Below are 27499 nucleotides of genomic sequence, written 5' to 3'. Positions count from 1 at the left end.
GAAAGAACACAAGGACGAAGTAAGAAGTTTAGGCTCAGCCCTATTGAAACAGCAGTCAAACAGTGGCTGTTAAGGTACAGAACTCTCAATCCTACTGTGAGGAGGACTTGTACCTGTCTATTCTGGAATGCAATCAAGTTGGGTGATCACAGCAGCTGAACTGCAAGCTCAGATTGAATTTTTATTCAGCAATTTTCTCTGCAGGAATTTTAACAGCTCAGCAGCAAAACCTTTTACTCATTTGCCATGTATCATAAAAGTCTGATGATATCAAAATAACTGCATCACAAACAATAAAGGGATGAGACTGATCTCTCTAAATTACTGAGTTTTTACTTGCACTCTTTCTACCTGAACAGTAATACAGAACACCAGGAATGGAATAAAGTTTGAAAATACCCCCTCTCTACAGGCTCAAATAAATCCCTTTAGGATGTAATCATACACACTTATCTCAGTCCCAATGAACTCAGTGGGGCTTACTTCTGAGTAGACATGGATAGGATTGCATTGTTAATTGCTTGCATAACCACCAGATGCCTTGAAGACAAATAATCTAAACTTTTCAATTTCCTGGTGCTGCCTTTAGTAGGCAATATGCTGCTGTATATCAGTAAGGCGAACAATGTAATCTGCTAGTAACAGCATTCCAAGGAATTTATTGGAAACTGATCAGGGAGCTCCTCAATGCAAAGATTAGGAATAGTGGACAAGCTTCCCTGAAAGTCCACCTGTTCTCCACTACTGATCTTCCCCCTGCAATCCACTGCTGCAATGGAGCTTTTCCATGCCAGGTTCCAGGATGCATCCTTAGCTGATTTAGGGTAACTGGGAGGTCCCAAATGAAGAGTGTCTGTCCTAAACATGATGCACAATTTTCTGCAGCATGAAGGGTTCCACTATGGATGCTCAGGGGTGCCTAAGCAATCACATTCCTATGAATCTGAACACAGAGAATTTGAAACATGCTGTGTTAAGGCATGCTTAGTTAGCCTTTTCTTTTTACCATTTTGATACAGGTTTTAGTTTTCACTTTGAGTTTGGACTTTTAAAAAGCTATCTGCAAGGCAGGAGATTGCTACAAGACCCCAAATTATGTCTGGTTTCTATCTTTTTGGGAGAGAACTCTGACCTTCTGTTTAAACCCATGATTAAAATTTTATTGATTGTGACCTGGCTGACAATCAGCCAGAGTTTGAAGGATGCTTTGACATATGGTTTATGAAAGCTTTGCACTTCATTTGAAAAAACTGGCTCACAAACTCAAAGCCACCAGTGGCAAATCGGCACCAGAAGACTTCACTGCTATTTAGTGTTCCTTCATGATGTACAGGCGGTGACCATTTCATGTGCATTTGATAAGTGCATGGCTGCCAACACTGGCACCATTTTCAACTGTGGACAGGGGTGGAATGGGGTGGGGCAGGCTTATGTACAAAATGAACAGGAAGAATAAATATATGGTTTTGACAATGGAAGGATATAACAAATGAATCACTATTGGGAGTCATTTATTTTTAATAAACATATTTATTTTCAAGAATACAGAGTATATAAAGAAATAAGAATTAAACTGGTAAACTTCCAATTGTTTCTCCTGTCCTTTTAAACTGTCCTGTGCTTTTTAACTTGTTAATAATTGACTTGCAGTTCAGGCAGAGGAGTGAGTTGCCCAGGTTTATGGATGACAAAAGTGGTAAGAGTAGGCAAAGATCTCTGCAACCTTTGTTAATGGGCACGATGTGGTTAATGGGTTCCAACATAAATTAGTAAAAAGTGATGCACATTGGAGCAGGTAAGCCTGCTTTCACATAAATGCTTATGGAGTCTGAACTGGTGAACTGGGATCATGGGGTCGTGGTGATGAAAACGTTGACCCAGTGCATGACAGAAATCCCATGCTACAGATCATCAGTAAAAGGTTTGAACCCTGCCAGCGTCACAGTGTTGTTGTTATACCAATCTATGGTGAGTTCACACTTGGAATACTTGTGTACAGTTCAAGTTGCCATGTCACAAAAAGGATACAGTCGTACCCTCTGGATACGTAAACTTCAGAAGCGCTCAATCATGTCGCGGCATGCGCAGAAGCGGTCCTCCGGTTGCGAATTCCTTGGGATGCGGCCGGACCTCCGGAACGGATCCCATTCGCAACCAGAGGTACCACTGTATTGTAGAGCTGGAAAAGGTTCAGAAAAGGACAACAAAAATGTTCATGGGGCTGGACAGCTCATCAATGAGGAACGGTTTTAAGTTTAGAAAAAGGGAGGGCAACATGAGTACACATAGACCTGCTGAAGTTCTCTCTGTGCCCAAAGAATATATCTCCTAACAAAGCTAATATTAATTTAGCCCTGCGGATTCATTTTTTGTGCACAGTCTTCTCTGACTTAAAAAGTAAATGTTGCCCAAATATAAACTTTACAGCATGACCCTATGCACCTTTACTAGGAAGCAAGTGCACTTAGGATTTCAGCCTTATTCTAAAGGTCTTGCATAACACTACTTTTCTAGATTTTGTCAGGAGAGTCAGGTTAATCCAACATAACAAAGCGTTCATGGTAAACATGGAAGACCTCTCTTCAAATAAGTGATTTCAAGTTCAAAGATGTGTATAGCTAAAACAGCAGCTCTCTTTCCACTGTGACAAATTTCTTTTGAAACCAAAGGGACCTTCAAAAAGCATTTTGAGATCTAGCAGATGACTCTGCTGTAAAATCAAATAACTAAAGTGAAAAGTCCTGCAGGCACACATAAGCCCTTGAGCAAACCTCAGGAAGCCCTTTGGATCCAGGCCACTGCTAATCCTCCCTCTTGCCCTTCTACTGTGAGAATGAATAACTTAAGGGCCTAGATCCAAAGAGCCACCTTAGGCAAGCCCAAGAGCTTGTGGGTGCCACATGCTTTGAAGTATAGGCTCTTGCACTAGACTTCAGAAATAGAAATCCAGCTCCCATTAGGCATGAATAACTAGTGGCATAATTTTTTGATCCTGGCATAATACTGTAAAGTGCTAATGAGGTGCTACAGAAATAACAAATAAAGTGTACACATTTGAAGAGACATTTGAATATTGACTTATAAAGAAAGTGTGTAAACATCTTCTGCTCAAACAAGCAGCCAGAAAATAATAATAATAATAATAATTTATTATTTGTACCCCGCCCATCTGGCTGGGTTTCCCCAGCCACTCTGGGCGGCTTCCAACAGAGATAAAAAATACACTAAAATGTCACATATTAAAAACTTCCCTGAACAGGGCTGCCTTCAGATGTCTTCTGAATGTCAGGTAGTTGTCCATCGCCTTGACATCCGATGGGAGGGCATTCCACAGGGCGGGCGCCACCACCGAGAAGGCCCTCTGCCTGGTTCCCTGCAACTTGGCCTCTCGCAGTGAGGGAACCGCCAGAAGGCCCTCGGAGCTGGACCTCAGTGTCCGGGCAGAACGATGGGGGAGGAGACGCTCCTTCAGATATACTGGACCGAGGCCATTTAGGGCTTTAAAGGTCAGCACCAACACTTTGAATTGTGCTCGGAAACGTACTGGGAGCCAATGTAGGTCTTTCAAGACCGGTGTTATATGGTCTCGGCGGCCGCTCCCAGTCACCAGTCTAGCTGCCGCATTCTGTATTAGTTGTAGTTTCCGGGTCACCTTCAAAGGTAGCCCCACGTAGAGCGCATTGCAGTAGTCCAAGCGGGAGATAACCAGAGCATGTACCACTCTGGCGAGACAGTCCGCAGGCAGATAGGGTCTCAGCCTACGTACCAGATGGAGCTGGTAAACAGCTGCCCTGGATACAGATTTGACCTGTGCCTCCATGGACAGCTGTGAGTCCAAAATGACTCCCAGGCTGCGCACCTGGTCCTTCAGGGGCACAGTTACCCCATTCAGGACCAGGGAATCCTCCACACCTGCCCGCCTCCTGTCCCCCAAAAACAGTACTTCTGTCTTGTCAGGATTCAACCTCAATCTGTTAGCCGCCATCCATCCTCCAACCGCTTCCAGACACTCACACAGGACCTTTACCGCCTTCACTGGTTCTGATTTAAAAGAGAGGTAGAGCTGGGTATCATCTGCATACTGATGAACACCCAGCCCAAACCTCCTGATGATCCCTCCCAGCAGCTGCATGTAGATGTTGAAAAGCATGGGGGAGAGAACAGAACCCTGAGGCACCCCACAAGTGAGCGGCCAGGGGTCTGAACACTCATCCCCCACCACCACTTTCTGAACACGGCCCAGGAGGAAGGAGCGGAACCACTGTATGACAGTGCCCCCAGCTCCCAGCCCCTCAAGACGGTCCAGAAGGATGTCATGGTCGATGGTATCAAACGCCGCTGAGAGATCCAGCAGAACTAGGAAACAGCTCTCACCTTTGTCCCTAGCCCGCCGGAGATCATCAACCAGTGCGACCAAGGCAGTTTCAGTCCCATGATGAGGCCTGAATCCCGACTGGAAGGGATCCAAATGGTCCGCTTCTTCCAGGCGTGCCTGGAGTTGTTCAGCAACCACTCGCTCAATCACCTTGCCCAAGAATGGGAGGTTTGAGACTGGGCGATAATTGGCCATCGTGGCCGCATCTAAAGATGGTTTTTTAAGAAGCGGTTTAATAACCGCCTCTTTCAGCGGGTCTGGGAAGGCTCCCTCACGGAGGGAAGCATTCACCACCCCACGAAGCCCATCGCCCAGTCCTTCCCGGCTAGCTTTTATAAGCCAGGATGGGCAAGGATCCAGGAGACAGGTGGTTGGCTTCACTCGTCCAAGCAGCCTGTCCACATCCTCGGAGGTAACAGATTGAAATTGATCCCACACAACTTGACCAGACAGGACTCTAGCACTCTCCCGCCCCGGCCCTGCTCCCACGGTGGAGTCTACTTCTTCCCGAATCTGAGCGATTTTATCTGCAAAAAAATTTGCAAAATCATTGCAGGAGAACATGTGGCCCGTACTGGGCCCCGATGTTACAGGTGGTTCCGCTAAATTGTGAACCACCTGAAAGAGTCTCCTGCTGCTGTTTTCTGCAGATGCAATAGAGGCGGTGAAGAAAGTCTTCTTCGCCGTCGCTATCGCCACTTGGTAGGCTCGACGTTGAGCTCTAACCCGTGTCCGGTCAGATTCAGAATGAGTTATCCGCCACCGGCGCTCTAGCCGTCTCAACGATTGTTTCATTGCCCTCAGATCCGTGGAAAACCACGGGGCTCTCCGGGCTCCATGCAATCGGAGAGGGCGCTTCGGAGCCAAACAGTCAATAGCCCTGGTTAACTCCACATTCCAGCGGGCCACCAGGGAATCGGCTGAAAGGCCATCAACATGGGATAAAGCATCCCCAACCACTCTCTGGAAACCATTTGGATCCATTAAGTGGCGGGGGCGGACCATCCGAATCGGTCCCACCTCCCTGCAGAGGGGATGGGTCGCGGAGAAGTCCAGTTGCACCAGGAAGTGATCTGACCATGGCACTTCTTTCGTTTCGCTTTTACTTAGTGTCAGATCACCAACATCCGTAGAGGTAAACACCAGGTCCAAGGCATGTCCACGGCTATGGGTTGGGCCAGACTTATTCAGGGACAGCCCCATGGAGGCCATGCTTTCCACGAAGTCCCGAGCGGCCCCTTGTAAGGTCGTGTCGGCATGGATGTTAAAATCCCCTAGGACGACCAAGCTAGGTGTCTCCAGGAGAACATCCGCCACGACCTGAAGCAGCTCGGGCAGGGAATCCTTGGTGCAGCGGGGAGGTCGGTACACCAAAAGGAATCCTGTACTGCCCCTATTGCCCAACTTCCAGAACATGCACTCAGAAAACTGGGTCTTCCCAATAGGACGCCTGGTGCAAACTAATGACTTCCTAAAAATCACTGCAACCCCCCCTCCCCGCCCACATGACCTGGGTTGCTGTGCGTAAGAGAAACCTGGTGGACAAGCAGCGGCAAGGACAGGCCCATCTGCTTCATCCAACCAAGTCTCTGTCACACATGCCAGGTCAAGTCCTCCATCCATGATCAAGTCATGGATGGCAGTGGTCTTATGAATCATTGACCTGGCATTGCACAGCAACACTTTCAGGTCATGTGGGTATCCCTTGCTGATTCTAGTATTCATCCGGTCAGGACCAGACCCAGAGGCAGGGATAGTCCTCAGACAACGACTAAACCTGCCTCCTCTGTAATGACATGGTCTGGTCTTAGCGTAACTCCTCCTCCTACCCGTGATCACTGAGATCGGTTGTCCTAGTGCATTCCCCCCTGTGAAGCATATCCCAGCCATTTTGTGGGCTGGGGCCCATTCCCCGGCAGCCCTGACCCCTCCCCTTAAGAACAAAATAACCCCTTTAAGAAACAAACAAACAAAAAAAAAACACACAAATAAGACAATATAAACAAAAAACAATAAAAATTACAAAATTACAAAAACATAAAATCAAACAAATTCCCAGGCCCAATAAACATCCACCGCACCCCCCCCCCACATACAAAAAATTCAAAATAAAAATTTTAAAACATTTTAAAAGCACTCTGCACCCCTCCGGCAGTAACAGCAACTGTTCTAGTGAGGCCCATCAGGCCCCGCCCCAGGCCAGATGGTGAGTGGCAGGAAGGAGCAGGGCCCTCAGACACTCACATGCAGGAGAGTCCTCCCGGGCAGCAGAGTCCAGCAGTCCTTGTGAGGCCTCAGGCCCCGCCCCAGGCCAGATGGTGAGTGGCAGGAAGGAGCAGGGCCCTCAGACACTCACATGCAGGAGAGTCCTCCCGGGCAGCAGAGTCCAGCAGTCCTTGTGAGGCCTCAGGCCCCGCCCCAGGCCAGATGGTGAGTGGCAGGAAGGAGCAGGGCCCTCAGACACTCACATGCAGGAGAGTCCTCCCGGGCAGCAGAGTCCAGCAGTCCTTTATGAGGCTTCAGGCCCCGCCCCAGGCCAGATGGTGAGTGGCAGGAAGGAGCAGGGCCCTCAGACACTCACACGCAGGAGAGTCCTCCCGGGCAGCAGAGTCCAGCAGTCCTTGTGAGGCCTCAGGCCCCGCCCCAGGCCAGATGGTGAGTGGCAGGAAGGAGCAGGACCCCATACACTCACATGCAGGAGAGTCCTCCCGGGCAGCAGAGTCCAGCAGTCCTTGTGAGGCCTCAGGCCCCGCCCCAGGCCAGATGGTGAGTGGCAGGAAGGAGCAGGGCCCTCAGACACTCACACGCAGGAGAGTCCTCCCGGGCAGCAGAGTCCAGCAGTCCTTGTGAGGCTTCAGGCCCCGCCCCAGGCCAGATGGTGAGTGGCAGGAAGGAGCAGGGCCCTCAGACACTCACATGCAGGAGAGTCCTCCCGGGCAGCAGAGTCCAGCAGTCCTTTATGAGGCTTCAGGCCCCGCCCCAGGCCAGATGGTGAGTGGCAGGAAGGAGCAGGGCCCTCAGACACTCACATGCAGGAGAGTCCTCCCGGGCAGCAGAGTCCAGCAGTCCTTTATGAGGCTTCAGGCCCCGCCCCAGGCCAGATGGTGAGTGGCAGGAAGGAGCAGGGCCCTCAGACACTCACATGCAGGAGAGTCCTCCCGGGCAGCAGAGTCCAGCAGTCCTTTATGAGGCTTCAGGCCCCGCCCCAGGCCAGATGGTGAGTGGCAGGAAGGAGCAGGGCCCTCAGACACTCACATGCAGGAGAGTCCTCCCGGGCAGCAGAGTCCAGCAGTCCTTTATGAGGCTTCAGGCCCCGCCCCAGGCCAGATGGTGAGTGGCAGGAAGGAGCAGGGCCCTCAGACACTCACATGCAGGAGAGTCCTCCCGGGCAGCAGAGTCCAGCAGTCCTTTATGAGGCTTCAGGCCCCGCCCCAGGCCAGATGGAGAGTGGCAGGAAGGAGCAGGGCCCTCAGACACTCACATACAGGAGAGTCCTCCTGGGCAGCAGAGTCCAGCAGTCCTTGTGAGGCCTCAGGCCCCGCCCCAGGCCAGATGGTGAGTGGCAGGAAGGAGCAGGGCCCTCAGACACTCACATGCAGGAAAATGTTTTAAAATCCAGACAAAACTCAAAAGAGAGGCTTCAGATAAGGAAAATAAACAAATAAACATGAAATTTCACAGAAGATGGCCATATTCCTGCTTGACTGGGGATTGAACTAGATGACCCTGCAGTTCTATAATTCTACTCTTATAAAACAGCAGGGGTTTGATTTAAGGCTGGAACGAGAGAATCCGCTAAGTTATCCTGTGATAATGGGTGCACTAAATTAATCAAGGGAACTATATGCAGTTAAAAACATTGTTGGTTAGAAACTTCTGGAATGCAAGTAAGGACTAATGTATGTTTTTGTTCATTCTGAGTGCCCTATTTATAGGTCCCAAATAAATGTTGGCTACTATAAGGGTCTGGACAAAGGAATCCATACCTGAATCTAGACACAGCAAGTATGTTCTCTGGCTCAGGTTCCCTAAGCCTGAGCAGGAACCTGAAGAAGAGGAAGCAGAAATTACTGCTCTGCTAGCCAAGCAAAACTCAGGACGCGGGTCCTAGTCTTTCATATCAGGCTTGGCCAATCAAGTGGCTTCAAACTGTCAAACACTCACAGTTGTCAGTTCTCCTTTGTGTGCTACACTATTGTGGCTCACCAAACTTGGTCCCAGCCTCCATTCCTGAAGTCCTTGGTTCAAACCCCAGAGTAGCTTAATTCCTTGTGGAAAATTTATGGCTGCCATTTTTCTCTTGGCAGTAAGAGTTCACTAGATCAGGTAACCAAGGTCATTTTCTCTTTTCCATTAGTGCTGACAGAAGTTGTGTTAGCAAATCCATCCAGCTCCCTAGAGATGATGTAATGTCAAAGCACTTGTGTGTATATCAGTTATCATGCCAACCCAACAATTTCTAAAATATCAAGAGGATATCAGGTCATTTTACAACCTGCAATGCATTTAGTATTGCAAAAAGAATAAGGAAAAAAGAAGGGAATCTGTGTGTGAAAGAAGTTTTGTTGGCACTTTAATACTGCTTTGCCTGGGATGTTTCAGCTTCATATTTTAGGCTCACTGCAAATCTGGCTTCTTCTTCTTTTTTTACTACTGAAACTGTATCGTACATGGATGGTGGCACAATGACGACCCATTCCTGTGCAAATCTGAATATATTCCTTTTTGCCAGTGCTGTTCTTTGCTAGATATAAGCAAAACAGGAAGTCCATATGTGGACACAATGGCTGATCTCTAGCTACAATATGTAAAATGATTCACTAGGGATCTTCTTCCATGGCACTAGGTAAAAAATTCCCACATTCAGGTAAAATCAGTTCCTAGAACTATTCATATACAGTAGTACCTTGGTTCTCAAACTTAATCTGTTCTGGAAGTCCATTCCAAAACCAAAGCGTTTCAAAACCAAGGCATGCTTTCCCATAGAAAGTAAAGCCAAATGGATTAATCCATCCCAGACTTTAAAAACAACCCCTAAAACAGCAATTTAACATGAATTTTACTCTTTAAGAAGACCACTGATCCATAAAATGAAAACAATAATCAATGTACTGTACTATAAAATAAATAAGACAGTATTGCAGATGATGAAAATTAAAATTACCGTATTTTTCGCTCCAAAAGACGCACCAGACCATAAGGCGCACCTAGTTTTGGGAGGAGGAAAACAAGAAAAAATTATTCTGAATCCCAGAAGCCAGAACAGCAAGAGGGATCTGGCTTCTGGGATACCATGTGGCTGTTCTGGCTTCTGGGATAACCGTGCCAAGCCTCTTCAGGGCAGCAGGATGAAGGCTCCCCCTGCCCGAAGAGGCTGTGCAGGGCTAAGGCAGAAGCCAGGACAGGCGCATCGCTGAAGGGGCGCTGCGCAGTTCTCCCTCTCTGAGAAGGAGAACTGCGCAGCGCCCCTTCAGCGAAGCTGGAGAAGGGACAGAAGGAGTCCCTTTTGTTCCTCCTCCGGCTTCCAGGACAGGGGCGTCGCTGCAAAGCTGGAGGAGGAACAGAAGGGGCTCTGTTCCTTCTCCCGCTTCGCTGAAGGGGCGCTGCACAGCTCTACCTCTCTGCGCAGCGCCATTCACTCACATTTCCCCTTACTTTTTAAGAGGAAAAAAGTGTGTCTTATGGAGCGAAAAATATGGTATTTTTTTTTCTTACTTGCTTTGATGATAGTCATTGTTTGGAGGGAGGACTTTTATCCATTTCCGCAGTCTCACAATCAATCAATCAATCAATCAATCAATCAGCTGAACTGGGTTCCACACAGTCACAAAAACAAATTACCGGAAAAGCCTCAAAAACTAAAGCGCAAAATAGCAAAAGCAAAAGCACCAAATACAGTGGTACCTTGGTTCTCAAACTTAATCCGTTCCGGAAGTCCATTTGACTTCCGAAATGTTTGAAAACCAAGGCACGGCTTCTGATTGGTGCAGGTGCCCAGGAAACAATAGCTGACAGCCGCACTGGATGTTTAGCTTCGAAAAATGTTTGAAAACCAGAAAACTTACTTCCGGGTTTTCAGCGTTTGGGAACCAAAGTACCACTGTACTACCCCTTTTTCTTTTAGCTCTCTTCTTCAAGATAAATATCCTTTCACTGAATTTCACTTGTTCTTTATCATCCTTTCTGCTCTTCAAGGTTAGCTTGGCTTTAGAAGCTTAACTTTCCCTAGTAGGGGTGGATTTATTATCTTCAATATAAAAAGCAGCAATGCCAAGATTAAGCCAGTTTCCTATCCTGGATTATCAAATCCTCTCAAACTTCTATTCATGGAACAGCTAAAACTGATTTTATCTGAAAACATACCCCACATATTTACTGTTGAGTGTTTCCCTACAAATCTGTTAAGGAAGGTTTGATGAACAGTGGAGAGTATCAAAATAAGGTTGAAATTTACTTTATGGCATCGCCTGCTCAATTACGAAACAAGTTGATTCATCCTTAGCTAAGCATTTCCTTGCAAATAATGTAAAGATGAAATATAACCACGAAAAGTTGCTTTATAACCAATTTTGTCAAACAAGGAAATTAAGCTACATTTGCATTTATTAGCAAACACTGATTGGTCAAATGGTTTTAAAAAACTGAAGACAGGAAAACCATTGGGAAGTAATTTGTGTATCTGTGCAAACAGGGAATTAAATTGAAAAGAAAAATCGCTGCATTTTGGCTTGATTACTGCCCAATATAGAGGCCCCATAAATTAAATCAGCACTGTACTCAACCTTGTGATAATACAGTATGATCAGATTACTGTTTCACATTCCTTAATTACAGTGGACACTGACACTGATCACTACTGTGTGATTGAATTACTTCTTTCTTTCCATTTAGCCCTTATCTGACTGCTCATCATTTTCTTAGGATATTTCAGAGCTAAGATTTATTCAGATCTAAAGGACCATGTGTGGAACTCCACCTGGAGTTCACTTCAGAGGCCAGTACCTGTCTCACCAATGCTTAAAAACACACTTATATTAAGTATGCTGGCTGTTTGCTATAATAATAAACATTCACTCACTCACTCACTCACCTATATTATGTATTGCAATAATAATGTAGCTTGGAAACCCACATTCTAAGCATATAAACTCTGATGCGTTTGGTTTTTCATCATGTATATTGTAACTGGAAGAAAAAGAGACCCCTAGGGAAATGATCATAATATAATAATAATTTATTATTTGTACCCCACCCATCTGGCTGGGTCTCCCCAGCCACTCTGGGCGGCTTCCAACAAAGATTGAAAATACATAAAAATGTCACACATTAAAAACTTCCCTAATCAGGGCTGCCTTCAGATGTCTTTAAAAGAAGCACCTTTAAAAGGGTGCTTTAAAAGAAGTGCGTCATAAATCAAATCATTAACACCAGATAGGTGGAAACCAAGGAAGTACAGAGTTTTCACCAGTTTTGATTTTAAAGGTTGAAATAAACAGTGCATTTCAGTAGATTAACTTTTTTCTCATTTTAATAAAAAACAGGTTGTGTGTGAATATTTCAATGCGGTTTAGCTTCACTGTTTTGTTTGGTTGCTGTTTCTTTGGCACCATTTCTGAAAACATCACACTGGCTATAACAAAATAAATAGAATGATATCCCACAACTATATATCTGACATGATGATGCCACCAGACATTGGCAATGAAATCATGTTGATCAACAGAATCGGTTGGCTTGGGCTACATAAAGGACATCTGAGGGCAAATGAGCACAGAGCAACCAAAACAAATAAATGAACATTTTTGCAAGAAGGACCAAAGGGGCATGAGTTTTTGGTCCTTTCAAATACTGTGTGAAAAACTGGGAATAGTTTCAACTCTGCCCTGGTTCAAACACTGATTAATCCTCACCCCTACCCCACAATGGTAAGTAGTACAGGGGCCCTGAGTTTGGGGGCCTTTGGACACATTTGCAAACTGAAAAAACTGCCATGGACACCACACATACCAAGCAACCAAACACACATGGCAACAATATTCTGGCTACAATAGCATGCTTCTCTCAAGCCTAATTTCAATGCTGGGAAGGGATTCTGTGGGCACCAAGGAAGGAAAGCCTCTATGAGCATGTATATACCTGCAGGTACCACACTGGTGACACATGCAGTATAATAACAGAGGTCTATTTAGAGTGCATGCAGACAGTCTTAATTTGGCTCCAGGCATAATCTTTTACTCCTGTGTATTGATACTAGAAGAATGATGTATTTTATTGATTAGCATATTGGACAGATTTCTCAGGAAAGGTGGGTAGCTTTGGACTTGATGAATCATATCAAAAGCCACATTCACTAAATTCAACATTATGCATTCTCAGATAATAAAATTTAAACACATACACAAAAATGAGGCCAGCTCTATTAATCACTGAATATTTATCCCACATTCAGAATCAATATGCATGCATTTCTTTTATGTCAACTACACATCTTATGGTATTTTTAGCCTAATATTTCCATGGCAACAGGGAATGCTCCATTTGAGAAGACAGATGTTTCAGAGCTGTGTAGCTGGGGAATTCAAATGAGAGGTCTAAGCAGTTTTTCAGAACTTACTGCATCTTCCAGTCTTTTATCATAGAGTCATTTGTTGACTCTTATAGCTTCTGATTAAATCTGATTGCATTGGAGTGGTCAAAAAGCCACCAATATTGTGGGGTTTTTTTGTTCAGATAAATACTCTTGTGGCAATAACAGTAATGAATTCTTAGAATTATCTGAATCTAACTTGTGAGAACATAAATGCTCTGACTTCCCTATTGAGCATCAGTAGTACAAAATACCTCATCTTAGTTTTGTGAACAATTCACTTGTTTTGGACAATCTCTATCAGGATGTCTCAAGTCATTTTACTTCAGGGTTTCTCAAGCACTCAAGGGAAGAAAAAACACTTAGGACAGATTCTAGAGTTTGGTAGTAAAATGGCTAAAGCACACCTTGGGTTCTTTTCATTTTAGGTGCAAAATAGAGAAGAGAATCAAGAGCCTTTAGTTTTTAGCTCTGAAAAGAACTATATTTATATTAATAAATAATATGCAATGCATGGGTTGCTCCTTTCTTTCTGCAAAAATATGTACCCTGTTCTTCATTCTAGTTATAAGTGTCTGGTGATAAAATGGTCTCTGTGTAAATGGTTATTTATGGTGTCATGTTCTTGGGGTTGGTTTTTTTTTTAAAAAAGGAGCAATCAAACTGTTTAATTATCATGCATTTTCAGCATAATATGAAATAAACGGTGGCTTAAGAAAGCAGAAATGCCTCATATTGCAGGGGCAGGGAGGAAAGCAATGTTAAAAACAACAACCCAACAATTAGAGTTACGCAACCTCGCACTGGAGCTCATTTTGCATACTGAGGTAGGACTGGGAAGTAGCCATTCCACAAACTCTGGCGAGCTGCTACCAGTCCATGAAGATAATAGACCAAGTGATGGTAGACGATGGGTCTCAAACCCTCAGTGACTTAGGGACTTCCCCTGCATGTGAAGATAGGCTCAAGTGGATTGAACGGATGGGACCAATAGTGGGTCCAACATCAAGAAGGTGGTATCAGCATGTGCTGTAGAGGGAAGTGAGGGGCAGATGGGGCTCGTCAACCTGGAAAGGTAGCCCACCTAGGAGAAGGAAAACTCTGATCTTAAACCTCTACTGCCTTGCGGGATATCTTTGGGATAAGAAAAGACTAAGGAGTAAACCCTACACAGATCCTAACATGGTTAGATGGCGCATGGTACACCTCCTTCTGGCAACTCCTGCAATGAAGCTGATTCCAAACGTTTTGCTCTGCTTTCCTTTGGGCTGCAAGGCCAAGAGTGGGGTCTTGTTGTCTGGACAGCTCAGGACCTCCATACGCACTGACCAGGCTTGTGCTCCGGGGAGATCATTTCAGCGCTGCTAATGAAGCAATTTGACTTCACCTCTGGAGGTGCTGTCCATTGTGAGACAGATGGATGCCAAGACAAGATGGACCAATGGTCTGACTTGGTATAAGACAGTGTCCTATTATCACTTGCTTACTCAAAATTTGGTGGCTAGCAGTTGAAAAGGAGAGGTGGACTTACATTTTTTATGTAAGTTATGCACAGTGAAAATTTGATATGTAACCTTAGTGCAGTGATGATCCATTAATACAAACCAACACTTGGTACTGGAGCTCATCTGCGTTGGTTTGCCCTATGTGAACTCGCCTTTGTGTTCTTTGAAATTAGGCTGCTTAACCATAGCAGCTCTAAAGACAGAACTTCCCACAGCTTATTCACATTGTTCAACTATTTCTACAAGTGCTCATTTATTTAGGACGTGCCAGGTACATTTTGCATTTGAGCCTCCCTTCACTTCCCTCTGGTGTTTCTGACCGTTCTCTCAGACTTTTAAAAAATAATTCTATTACTAACTTCTGGATAGTTTGGAAGTCCTCTGTACACCTACACCATAGGTTAAAGAGAAACCACATTATTCAAAACAAAATAAAAAAATTCCTTCCAGTAGCACCTTAAAAACCAACTAAGTTAGTTCTTGGTATGAGCTTTCGTGTGCATGCACACTTCTTCAGATACGCTGAAACAGAAGACACCAGACCCTTCTATATAGTGAGAAGGTGGGGAGGGGTATTACTCAGAAGGGTGGTGGGAATGGGTGATAGGCAGATAGCTGTGATGAGCCTGTTGACGACTCTTAACGACTGCAATAGGTCTTACAGGAAAAAGCAAGGGGTGGGAAGGTGAAAAATGGCTTTGTCATGTATAATGAGATAAGAATCCAATGTCTTTGTTCAGACCAGGTCTCTCCATGGTTTTAAGTTTGGTGATAAGTTGTAATTCAGCAGCTTCTCTTTCCAGTCTATTTCTGAAATTCCTTTGTAGTAAAACAGCTACTTTGAGATCTTGTATAGAATGTCCTGGGAGATTGAAGTGTTCTCCTACTGGTTTCTCTGTCTTGTGATTCCTGATGTCAGATTTATGTCCGTTTTTCACCTTCCCACCCCTTGCTTTTTCCCACCCCTTCCCACCCCTCGCTTTTTCCTGTAAGACCTTGCCACCCCTTGCCACCCCTTGCTTTTTCCTGTAAGACCTATTGCAGTCGTTAAGAGTCGTCAACAGGCTCATCACAGCTATCTGCCTATCACCCATTCCCACCACCCTTCTGAGTAATACCCCTCCCCACCTTCTCACTATATAGAAGGGTCTGGTGACTTCTGTTTCAGCGTATCTGAAGAAGTGTGCATGCACACGAAAGCTCATACCAAGAACTAACTTAGTTGGTCTTTAAGGTGCTACTGGAAGGAATTTTTTTATTTTGTTTTGACTATGGCAGACCAACACGGCTACCTATCTGTAACACATTATTCAAGACAGGAACCAATTGACCCAAATACATACAAGCCTCTACAGTGGTACCTCGGGTTAAGTACTTAATTCGTTCCGGAGGTCCATTCTTAACCTGAAACTGTTCTTAATCTGAAGCACCATTTTAGTTAATGGGGCCTCCCGCTGCTGCTGCCGCGCCGCTGCTGCCCAATTTCTGTTCTCATCCTGAAGTGAAGTTCTTAACCTGAGGTACTATTTCTGGGTTAGCGGAGTCTGTAACCTGAAGCATATGTAACCTGAAGCGTATGTAACCCGAGGTACCACTGTACTGTAATTATCACACTATTGGTTTCCAAGAAATGTTGTGTTTCGTTTGTTCCCAGAACATTGCATTTGAAGAGTGTGAGAATAGTGTGGTGATGTTGTACTGGTGTAACTCCTATTAGCACTAATTAGACAGCAGAAAATAGAACTCTTCTACAGCATATTTTTTCCTCCCACATAGAAATTACCAGCTGGTGGAAAGCTCCATGAGAAACTGAATGAATCAAATTAATGTCCTGGCATAAGCAGATGAAAGCTCACCGTAACCATGGAAGCTGCATCTATTCATTCATCAACCAAGTAACAATCTCTGATCTGGAGATTGTTGACTAGCACCTTCCATCGTAAGTCTGACTCTCCATTAGAATGCGTCACTGAAATGGGATAATATCTCGCTTGCCTGGATGGAAGATGGAGAGAGGTGTGTGTATCTGTGGTAACCTCTAACCTTTGTGTAGCTGGGATGCAGCCTACTGTACACAGGTAGGAGTCAATGACTGTCGCTTTCTCCACTTTTACCTCTGCCCCTGCCCACCAATAGCTCATGGGGGAATATGGCCCCAGGCCTGAAGAAGTTAGCTTCATATAGTTTCATAGCAAATGAAACTATAGTTTCATAGCAAATAAGGTTAATTCCAAGTCCATCTGAAGCCATTGCATAGTTTAAAGTGGAATTTTCAATGTCTATTTTTCAAAAGTGCTTTATGAAATTTCCCGGCTACCACAGAAGTTTGAATTCAACTGAACATCATAATGGCATCCAGAGTAAGTAAGTAATTGGGGAAGAGTCTGCAACTGTCAAGGATCCCTTTATTAACCCAGTTTTCATGGCCTTCTAACTCAGTCACAAAGTATGCATGCTCAAACTTTCAAGCCAGCATTTTTTAAGAAAATGCTTTGAAAGCATATATTTTCCGTATTCTTAGATGTTGTGAATCTTTATCCCACTCTGCCTAAGTCATGGTTGTACAAAAGAGAGAAGGGATAATTCCAAATTCTTATACTTTCCCATGAGTGGAAGAAGTTGAATTACCTTAAAAGAAATATGCAGTTTAAAATTCCCAGCATGCCCGGCCCTGGCCCTTCAGCTACCTGTTTCCTGACACCTAGGGAAATGCGACTCATGGATTATTAAAAGCTCAACTGAAACCCAGCACAAACTTTCTTATTCTCAAGTTTTTTGTTCTTTGGAAGACAGTGGGCTCAGTTCTCCTACTTATTTGCATTGCTGTAAATTATCAGTAAATCCAGTATGGAAAATAGTATAATTTGTATAAAATAATTATTTTCAAGTATCATATGTAACAGCTGGTGGAATTTTCATTATGATCTGAATAGATCAGGCAGAGTATCACTGTTCACTAAGTATCTGATTAATACATCTCCCCACAGTATACAAGGGATGGGCAACTCTGTTTCTGATTCATGTAACATTTGCATGTTTTTACCCATAATTCCATTCCACTCCATTCTTGTATTAACATTACTCTTGCAAATTGACATTAATCCTTTCAAAATACGTATTTACCAGGCACATTCAAAGATGTACACTTTCTTCAATTCCAATGTAGTATTCTGAGATGTTACAAGAGCCAAAAATTGCCTTGCACCATTCAAACCAGTGTAAAATCCGGTGGATTTCCTAACTATGCGTTAATTTGAGAAGAATGGATCATTTTATTCACAAAGCCTGAAATCCTCAAGCATCCCTACTTACAAGTCCACACTGCCACATGGATAATCAAGGCCATGACTGCAAGATATGCAAATATTGCAGGCTTCCTTTATGCTGGGAATTCTGTATTTCACAGTCCTAGTGGAATCCAAGATAGCCACATCTACACTGGAATCCACACTGGGAGACTTGGGGCAAGAGGAACCATGAATACAGTTAGAGGAGGAGGAGTTTGGATTTGATATCCCGCTTTATCACTACCATAAGGAGCCTCAAGGGACACGCTTGGAGCTGTGGGTTAAACCACAGAGCCTAGGGCTTGCCGATTGGAAGGTCAGCAGTTCGAATCCCCGCGACAGGGAGAGCTCCCGTTGTTTGGTCCCAGCTCCTGCCCACCTAGCAGTTTGAAAGCATGTCAAAGTGCAAGTAGATGAATAGGTACCGCTCCAGCGGGAAGGTAAACGGCGTTTCCGTGCGCTGCTCTGGTTCGCCAGAAGCGGCTTAGTCCTGCTGGCCACATGACCCAGAAGCTGTCTGCGGACAAACGCGGGCTCCCTCGGCCTATAGAGTGAGATGAGTGCACAACCCCAGAGTCGTCCGCGACTAGACCTAATGGTCAGGGGTACCTTTAACTTTACCTTTAAGGAGTCTCAAAGCAGCTAACAACCTCCTTTCCCTTCCTCCCCCACAACAAACACTCTGTGAGGTGAGTGAGGCTGAGGGACTTCAGAGAAGTGTGACTGGCCCAAGGTCACCCAGCAGCTGCAGGTGGAGGAGCGGGGAATCGAACCCGGTTCACCAGTCCACTGCTCTTAACCACTACACCACACTGGTTAGAGAAAACAAAGAGGCCTACCACCTTCTGTTTCTTGATAGCACATGCTCAACAGGTGTCGCTTCTACTAGCAGGGAAATTGAACTATTTATGACCTGGAATAACTCAGTTAGTAGAGCATGATACTCTTCATCTCAGGGTCATGGGTTTGAGCCCCACATTGGGCAAAAGATTCCTGCATTGTAGCGGGTTCGACTAGAAGACCCTTGTGGTCCCTTCCAACTGTACAATTCTATGAAAGCTATGCTTTGGAGTTTCTGCCTTTTGTGGAGCTGCTTGGAGGCAGAGAGTATCTGTTAGAAAGACAAAGATGGTACAAAATCTCAAATGGTTATGGCTATAGAACGGATTTTATCCCAATAAATTGGGGGGGGGCATAATAAACACAGACCAAAGAGCCCCACCTGTACCATACCAGTGCACCACTCCCCAACTGACAATTAATATGGAAGGACTTGCTCTCCTGAGTAAGAATTAGAGGCTGCTTGGAAGCAGATTCTGAAGCCAGAAGAGCATGCTCCATACAAAAAAAGAGGAGGGGTTCATTTAAGAAAGTACGTAGATAATGAAATCATACTGATAATATGATGAAAGAAAAGCATATGGCAAAACTCCCCTTAGAGTTAACTGAATTAACAATCAGTTACAGAAGAGAATATCTGAGTAAACAAAAAAGAAAACCTAGTTCATCCAAAGTCCAGAGCTTTCATATCTGTATCACTTTGAAACTTGATAATGCCTCTTCTACCATGCAAGTTAGGGATGGGTGAATCTGTCAATTTCAGTTTCTCATTTTTCCAATCTTCAGTTCTCCAGATTTCCACATCAGCTCGCAATTTCCCCCAAGTCCTTTATTAACATTGTAGTATGATTTTATCCCAATGCACACATTTGTTTCTGCAATTTTGTGTGTGTAATTTCTACAAAACTTACAAATCAATATATCCTCTCTTACTACCCTTAACATTCCCACAGTTTTTAAATACAGGCCTTTTGTTTTATTATTACCTGACATTTTCAGAAGGCAAAGTTAAAATTCTTTGGTTTTTAAACACAGTTTATGTGCTTCTTTGTCAAGTGTGTAGGCTTCCAAGCTAAATTTTTGTCCAATTACAAAAATAAAAGCAGATTTGAATTCCTGACACCCAAAAACACATTTTTAAGACCCCTCACTAAAGAAATGTGCAAAAATTAGAATCTCTGGACAAGAAAGTAGAATCTTTGGACAAGAAGGCCGATGAGCAAACATATAAAATTGACCAGAACACCCAATGTTTAAATAAACTATCTGGACAAGTTGCACAGAATACTCAAGCAATTGGAGAATTGAAGGAGGCTGCAGGGGAAAATCGGAAATTGGCTGAAGATACCAGCCAAAAACTTGAAAATTTAGAACAAGAGGTAAGACCACTCTGCAAACAAGTAGGTGAACACCAGACCTATCTATCTATGATTGAACTGCGGAACCGGGAGAGCAATTTAAGGATAAGAGCAATACCAGAAGTGGAAGAAGGTAACCTAGCTGAGTTTTTGACCAAAGAATTCTCCAAATTTTGGAGTCTAGAGGAAAAGGATTTTAAAATTGTTTCAGCTTTTAGGCTTGGAAGACTTATAAAGAAAGAGAAGCCCAGAGACTGTTTGATAACACTGAGGTCAAAGGAGGAAAGGGACAAGATTCTGGGCCTACACTACGGAAAGTCACTGGACATTTTGGATAAAAGAATTGAGATCTACAAGGATATTCCTAAACAACTGTTAGATCTTAGATCTAACTATTTGGAGTTGACAAGATTACTAAGGAAGAATTCAATCATCTTTAGGTGGGAATTTCCTCAAGGACTATCTTTTACCTTTAGAGGGAAGAAGATCAAAATCAGAACATTGGAAGATAGAGATAAATTTCTGAACGTATACGGAGAGGACCTTCACAAAGGAATTGACCAACTTCCAGGGCCTGAAACACCAGAGGTAACTGCACCCTTGGACCCTGAAGATCCTTTGAACAAGGTACCACCCCTTGAAAAATAACCAGATTTATTCAGGATGTCTCTGCAACTTTTGAGTTGGAATATTAATGGCTGTAACATCCCGGAAAAAAGGAGGAAAATTTTTTATATATTAAAAAAAGAACAATTGGACATTATTTGCTTACAAGAAACACATGTGACTAGGCTCCATAGAAAGGTGTTAATAAACAAAAGACTTGGCCAAGAATTTATATCTTCGGACAGAGTAAAGAAGCGAGGAGTGGTGATATATGCAAAAGAGAGCCTGTCACCTAAATTTTTGTTTAAAGATGAACATGGAAGAATATTAGCAATCGAGATACAACATCAAGGAGAAAAGATTCTGATATTAGGAATTTATGCACCAAATGACGGGAAATCGGAATTTTACAAGAAGTTGCATGAGATTATGCTGGACTATCTGGACTACAACAACATCATTATGATGGGAGATATGAATGGGGTCGTATCGACTAACATGGATAAGTCACAAAATCAAAATGTTACAAAAGACGGCAGACTACCAAAGACCTTTTTTGAAATGACTGACAATATGGACTGGATTGACATTTGGAGAATTAAGAACCCCCTGGGAAGAGAGGGAACATTCTTCTCTGAAGCCCAGCTGACTTGGACAAGAATCGACCAAATATGGATAACTAGAGGTCTGGCACCCAAGGTTAGAAAAGTGGAAATCTGCCCAAAGACCTGCTCCGACCATAACGCGCTGAAGATGGATATGACACTCTTGCCAACCGGCTCCTTTAGATGGAAGATGAATGATAGCTTGTTTAGAGACCAGGAGATTATTAAGAAGGCCCAAAAAACTCTGAAGGATTATTTCGAAATAAATATGAACACTACGGTGGAAAAAAAAAAACTATCTGGGACACAAGCAAAGCTGTGATGAGGGGGTTCTTGATACAACAGAACGCCGTAAAGAAAAGGACACAAAATGAAAGGAAAGATAAGATCTTGCAGAAAATTAAAGAATTGGAGAAGAAATTAAGATCAAACCCGAAGTCACAGCCGATTCTGAGAGAAATTAAATTACACCAAGCACAATATTCCAAATTGATAAACCAAGAAATAGAATGGAAGATTAAATTAATGAAACAAAAAACTTTTGAATCGGCGAATAAATGTGGGAAACTGCTTGCTTGGCAGTTGAAGAAGAGACAGAAATTAAATACAGTTACAAACCTAGAAATTGAAGGAAGAAATATTCAGAACCCCATGGAAATTAGAAAGTGTTTCCAGAGATACTTCAAAAAATTATACACTCAAGGGCCGCAAGATGAGGTTGAGATTAAACAATTTTTGGAAAGAAATGGACTAACAAAGTTGTCACAAGAAAACAGAGTAATCCTGAATAACAAAATAACACAACAAGAGATTGAACAAGCTATTCAGAACATGCAACTGGGCAAATCTCCAGGGCCAGATGGCTTGACCTCCAAGTATTATAAGACATTAAAAGACTATCTGATCCAACCAATGATGGAGGTCTGTAATGAAATTATGGAAGGGAAGAAGGCGCCGGAATCGTGGAAGGAAGCTTTCATCACATTGATACCAAAATCTGAAACTGAAAAGACACAACTCAAAAACTATCGTCCCATTTCCCTTCTGAATGTGGATTACAAAATATTTGCAGACATTTTGGCAAGTAGACTTAAAAGAGTTCTTAATGAAGTAATTCATAAAGACCAGGCAGGCTTTCTCCCAGGTAGACATATGTTTGCTAACACTAGGAACATTATTGACATTTTGGAACTTTTGCAAACAGATATAAATACAAAAGCAGTGTTAATTTTTATAGATGCGGAGAAGGCCTTTGATAATATTTCTTGGAAATTCATGAAGGGAAATTTGAAAGAAATGGGAGTGGGACGGGGGTTTGAGAATGGGATTGATGCAATATATTCAGAACAAAAGGCCAAACTGATAGTTAACAATGTGGTTACAGAAGAGTTCAAAATTGAAAAAGGAACACGACAAGGCTGCCCGATTTCCCCTTTGTTATTTATCTCGGTTCTGGAGGTGCTCTTGAATATGATCAGAGGGGACCGGTTGGTGGAAGGGATTCAGGTCGGAGCGAAACAATACAAACTTAAAGCTTTTGCAGATGACCTAGTTTTGACCCTGCAGGAGCCAGAATCTAGTACGAAAAGAGTATTACAATTGATACAGGACTTTGGTCGGGTGGCGGGATTTAAATTAAACAAACAGAAAACTAAAGTGTTGGGAAAAAACTTGACAGACATAGAGTCAGAACGGTTTCAGAGAGAAACAGAATTAACTATGGTTAAAAAGGTAAAGTACCTAGGGGTAAACATAACAGCAAAAAACCTGAGTCTATTCAAGGATAACTATGAAAAATGTTGGTCTGAAATTAAGAGAGACTTGGATAGTTGGACAAAATTGAAGCTTTCTTTGTTAGGCCGAATTGCTGCTATTAAGATGAATGTATTGCCAAAAATGCTGTTTTTGTTTCAAACATTACAGATTGTGGACAAAACGGAGTGCTTCCGGAAGTGGCAGAAAGATATATCTAAATTTGTCTGGCAGGGCAAAAAGCCCAGAATTAAGTTTAAGATATTAACAGATGCGAAAGAAAGAGGGGGCTTTGCCCTGCCAGACTTAAAGTTGTACTATGAAGCCGCAGCTTTTTGCTGGCTAAAAGACTGGCTACTTCTCGAAGACACTGACGTGTTGGACCTGGAAGGTTTTAACAATGCTTTTGGTTGGCATGCATATCTATGGTATGACAAAGTTAAGATCAATAAGGCCTTTAAGAACCATATTGTCAGGAAAGCAGTGTTTAATGTCTGGACAAAATATAAAGACTTATTGGAAAATAAAACTCCAAGGTGGCTTTCACCTCTGGAAGCTAAGGCCCGAAAAAGACCCAATATGGAGGCCAAATGGCCAAAATATTGGGAAATATTAGAGAAAGATGGAGACAATTGGAAATTGCAGAGTTTGGAGAAAATGAAGGATAAGGTGCGAGACTGGTTACATTATGCTCAGATTAAAGAAGTTTTTAAAAATGACAAAAAGTTAGGGTTCCAGGTGGAGAAATCGAAGTTAGAAACAGAATTGTTAGAACCAAAGACCAAGGTATTATCTAGAATGTATAACTTGCTGCTAAAGTGGAATACACAAGACGAAATGGTCAAATCGGCTATGATAAAATGGGCACAGGACATTGGGCATAACATTATGTTTGAGGACTGGGAAAGGTTGTGGACCACTGGGCTGAACTTCACCGCATGTAATGCTCTGAAGGAAAATGTTATGAAAATGATATATAGATGGTACATGACCCCAGTTAAACTTGCCAAAATATACCATTCGTCTGATAATAAATGTTGGAAATGTAAAGAAAATGAAGGAACATTCTTTCACCTCTGGTGGACATGCCCTAAGGTGAAGGTCTTCTGGGAAATGATATATAATGAGCTGAAAAAGGTATTTAAGTATACCTTCACAAAGAAACCAGAGGCCTTTCTTCTGGGCATTGTCGGCCAGAAGGTGTTAAAGAAGGATCGAACATTTTTCATGTATGCAACAACGGCAGCAAGGATTCTCATCGCAAAAAACTGGAAAACCCAAGATCTACCCACACTGGAAGAGTGGCAGATGCAGCTGATGGACTATATGCAACTGGCCGAGATGACCGGCAGAATCCGTGATCTGGGAGAAGAGAAATTGGAGGAAGACTGGGAGAAATTCAAGATGTATCTACAAAAACATTGTAATTTGGTTGAATGTTAAGAAGGATGCTAGATTATAAAAAACTGGTCACCACTAAACTAGATCTAAATTTGATGATAAGTGAGACTAAAGAAAATATAAAATTTTTTGGAAGAAGCGCTAGATTATATGTGAATGAGTGGACATGAGATTGTAAACAAGTTGATAATTTGTTTGGAAAAAAATTTTTTTTAACGATGTAAATGGGAGCGGGAGACGTGAGGGAGCCTAAAGAAGTGATGAAATTGTTGTGAAAGAAGTAAGATTGTTTATTATGTGTGCATTTATATTTAAAAACCTTAATAAATATTTATTAAAAAAAAAAAGAAATGTGCAAAAATTAAGTTTTGTACCCTAAAATGACACACCCTAATCAGACACCCTAGTCAGATACCTCCTGCCGTGTAGCTGTCCCACCCTGATGGCACAACTAGAATACAGCTGTGTTAGAAGCATACAGAACTGGTACAGAAATCTCACTGTAGTTTCTGGCACATTGCAACTTGGTTCTTATAGTCCATAATCTGTGAAACTACGTATTTAGCTTAGGCCAGTGAATGGAATCTATTTTCCATTGTCTACCAAGGAAGCTTTGCATGTCAGCCATCAAAACCCTGCATGCTGCCAATAATTCTGAGGATTTTTTTGGTTGACACACTCTGTACATAGAGCTTGTTGGTCCTGACCCTTGCAGAGGAAGACTAGCAGTAGAGGCAAGAAATCAATCTTTCCAAGAAACTTGTCCTTCACAGCAGACTTCCTCATTGAGGAACCCCCAATAAGTTTCCAAGGACCCCACAGTATGATCTGTAATCCATTTTGAAACCACAGTTTTAAATATTCAAAACCTCTGTCACAGATTGTTCACAAATGGTTTAAAGTAACCTTCCTTAAGTCTGGCAGAAAATTGTTCCAGTTATCCCAGTTAACTTCCTATCAAGCAGTGCTTTGTTTTAACAATGTGTTGTTTTCCTTTGCAGCCAGTTGTCACACAACACAACCTGTTTGGAGCGCCTTTATTAATCTACATTTTGAACTCCTTACAGCAGCACATGCAACACGTGTTAAGTATGACACCATCAGGCACAGACGCAACAATGAAAGATTCACCTTTACTATGCTTGAGCACATAGATTATTGAGCATCAACAGTATGTTATGCAGTGAGCTCAGCAAATGGAATATGGAATTAATTCCCTTTAAAAAAAATACTTCCCTGAGATTGCCCGGAAATGGTTATTCAGAATAACACACACACCACAAAAACTCCAAGAAAGGGATTGAAGATTTGCTCTGCCAGAAACTGATCCAAACTACAGAATACTAAAACAAGAATAAAAGCTCCAGCAGATTTAATAATTTTGATGTTAAATAAATATAAATGAACTTGAAAATAGTTTTTCTCCAAACTGAGAAGTATTTGGTACCTGTTCTGAAACCTCTCATATTATGAGATGTTCGTGCTTAATAACACCAACACATACAGAGTTATAGATGCAATTTCACCCACTGCATCCTTTCAGTAGTAGCTTCTGTTATTCATGAAGCATAGTTTCTGGACAAGCAATTGATTATTTTTCTTTGCCACACACATTAAATTTTCCCAAAAACACCCATGTAGCGTGGGAGCTCAGCTCTTCCTGATTTCACTGAAGTGTGATGTAATAGCACTATGAAATACTTACGTTCTACGAAGTAAGAGCTGGCATCAATCTTCCAGATAATCTGACCTCGGTGAGAGCCATTTACCCCACGATTTTTGTAGTCTAGGAAATTTTCAGACAAAACCTCATCTGCAAAATTAACAAAAGAGAGCCAGTGAAATCAGAGCAAAGGAAAGGGCTGAAAACACAGCTTCTTTTTTTATAATTTATCACTGAAAGGCAGGAAAGTGTCCTATCTCTCACCAGCAAACCCTCCATGATACTCCGTCATTTTTTAAAAAACCCCCAAACCTTCCACATATAAACGTAGACATCAGAGTAAAGGGTCTAGCCTAGCCTTTTCCTAACCCTGGTGCAATAGTTTTCCATGGCCTGGTTTGTATAACATAGTAAACCAAAATATACCTGGGAAAAGTAAAGTGATTGCAAGCTCCTCTCCAGGTATCTGCACATTTGTGTAGTTTGGTTTATCGTGTTGGATGAACCAGGCCCATGTGGAGTATACCATCATGTGAGCCATCAGCTATGGTATGAAGCTGTACAATCAAGAAAAAAAATTTACTTCCTTGTCTTCTGTTTGTAACAATGTAAAAAGATCTCAGGATCTTTTAACTTGTTTGGGTCCACAGCATCCCTCTGTAGAAGCACAGGTTCCCTTTCTCCATTGTGGGAGATTGTGTAGTTTTGTTGTTGTTTTTATTATGTATTTTGTGTTTTTATCTTGTATTTTTATGCTGTGAACCACCCTGAGATATTTGGATGAAGGGTGGTATACTAGAAGGAGGAGGAGAAGGAGGAGGAGGAGGAGGAGGAGGAGGAGGAGGAGGAGGAGGAGAAGAAGAATAACTACTTTGTGGTCCCCATTACATTCCAGTCAATTATCTAAAGCTTCAACACTCTCCTCAAGTAATATTTTCTCCTCAGATTGTTCCATTGATTTCAGGAAAGCTACATGATGAACAAGGTTCTGCCCCCAAGGGAATCTGGGAGTTCCCTCAGAACAATCAGCAACTATCATTTTGCTATATAGCAGACATATGCTCCAGTGAACTTTAAACCTGCCATATTTCCAGAACTAGTGTTAGCAAGACAGGTATTGAATCTTGCCCACACAAAATAATTTTTGAAGAGAAAATTTCTATCTCTGAGAGAAACAAGATACCTTCTGGTAGGGAAAAATAATAGCTACTGGTGTCATGAAAAATGCATGGACGCACAGGTTGAGGATACCAGTGTGGTTATAGATACATTTAAAATCAGGAGGAAAATGATTCATTATGGTTTTCTAATCTTTTAGTAAATGCTAATCTCTACAAAGATGTAGTAATGAACATACAACACCACACTTTTATCCTTCTTCTGGCAAGAAAACAATTAACTGGTTTGGGGGAATGTGAAGCATGAACTTCTGAGGGTGGTGGCGATCATAGATCATTAATTAATGTTTCTATTCCACTCTTTCTCCATGGACCTTATGACATTTTAATTGAGATTGATTA

At 42.7% G+C, this 27499-nt stretch overlaps 1 protein-coding gene across 1 annotated transcript in view; it reads right to left on the bottom strand.

Annotated features, from left to right (window-relative positions):
- The window catches only part of HECW1 (HECT, C2 and WW domain containing E3 ubiquitin protein ligase 1), a 203775-nt gene that overhangs the window by 93061 nt on the left and 83215 nt on the right, over positions 1 to 27499 (bottom strand). Inside the window, exon 3 of the mRNA XM_081881787.1 lies at positions 26022 to 26129. Coding sequence (XP_081737913.1) covers positions 26022 to 26129 — 108 coding nt within the window. The remainder of the gene's footprint in view (positions 1 to 26021; positions 26130 to 27499) is intronic.

The sequence above is a fragment of the Podarcis erhardii genome, assembly GCF_964252035.2.
Source record: "Podarcis erhardii genome assembly, chromosome: 12".
NCBI classification, from domain to species: Eukaryota; Metazoa; Chordata; class Lepidosauria; order Squamata; family Lacertidae; genus Podarcis; species Podarcis erhardii.
This window is presented reverse-complemented; position numbering and strand designations above follow the sequence as displayed.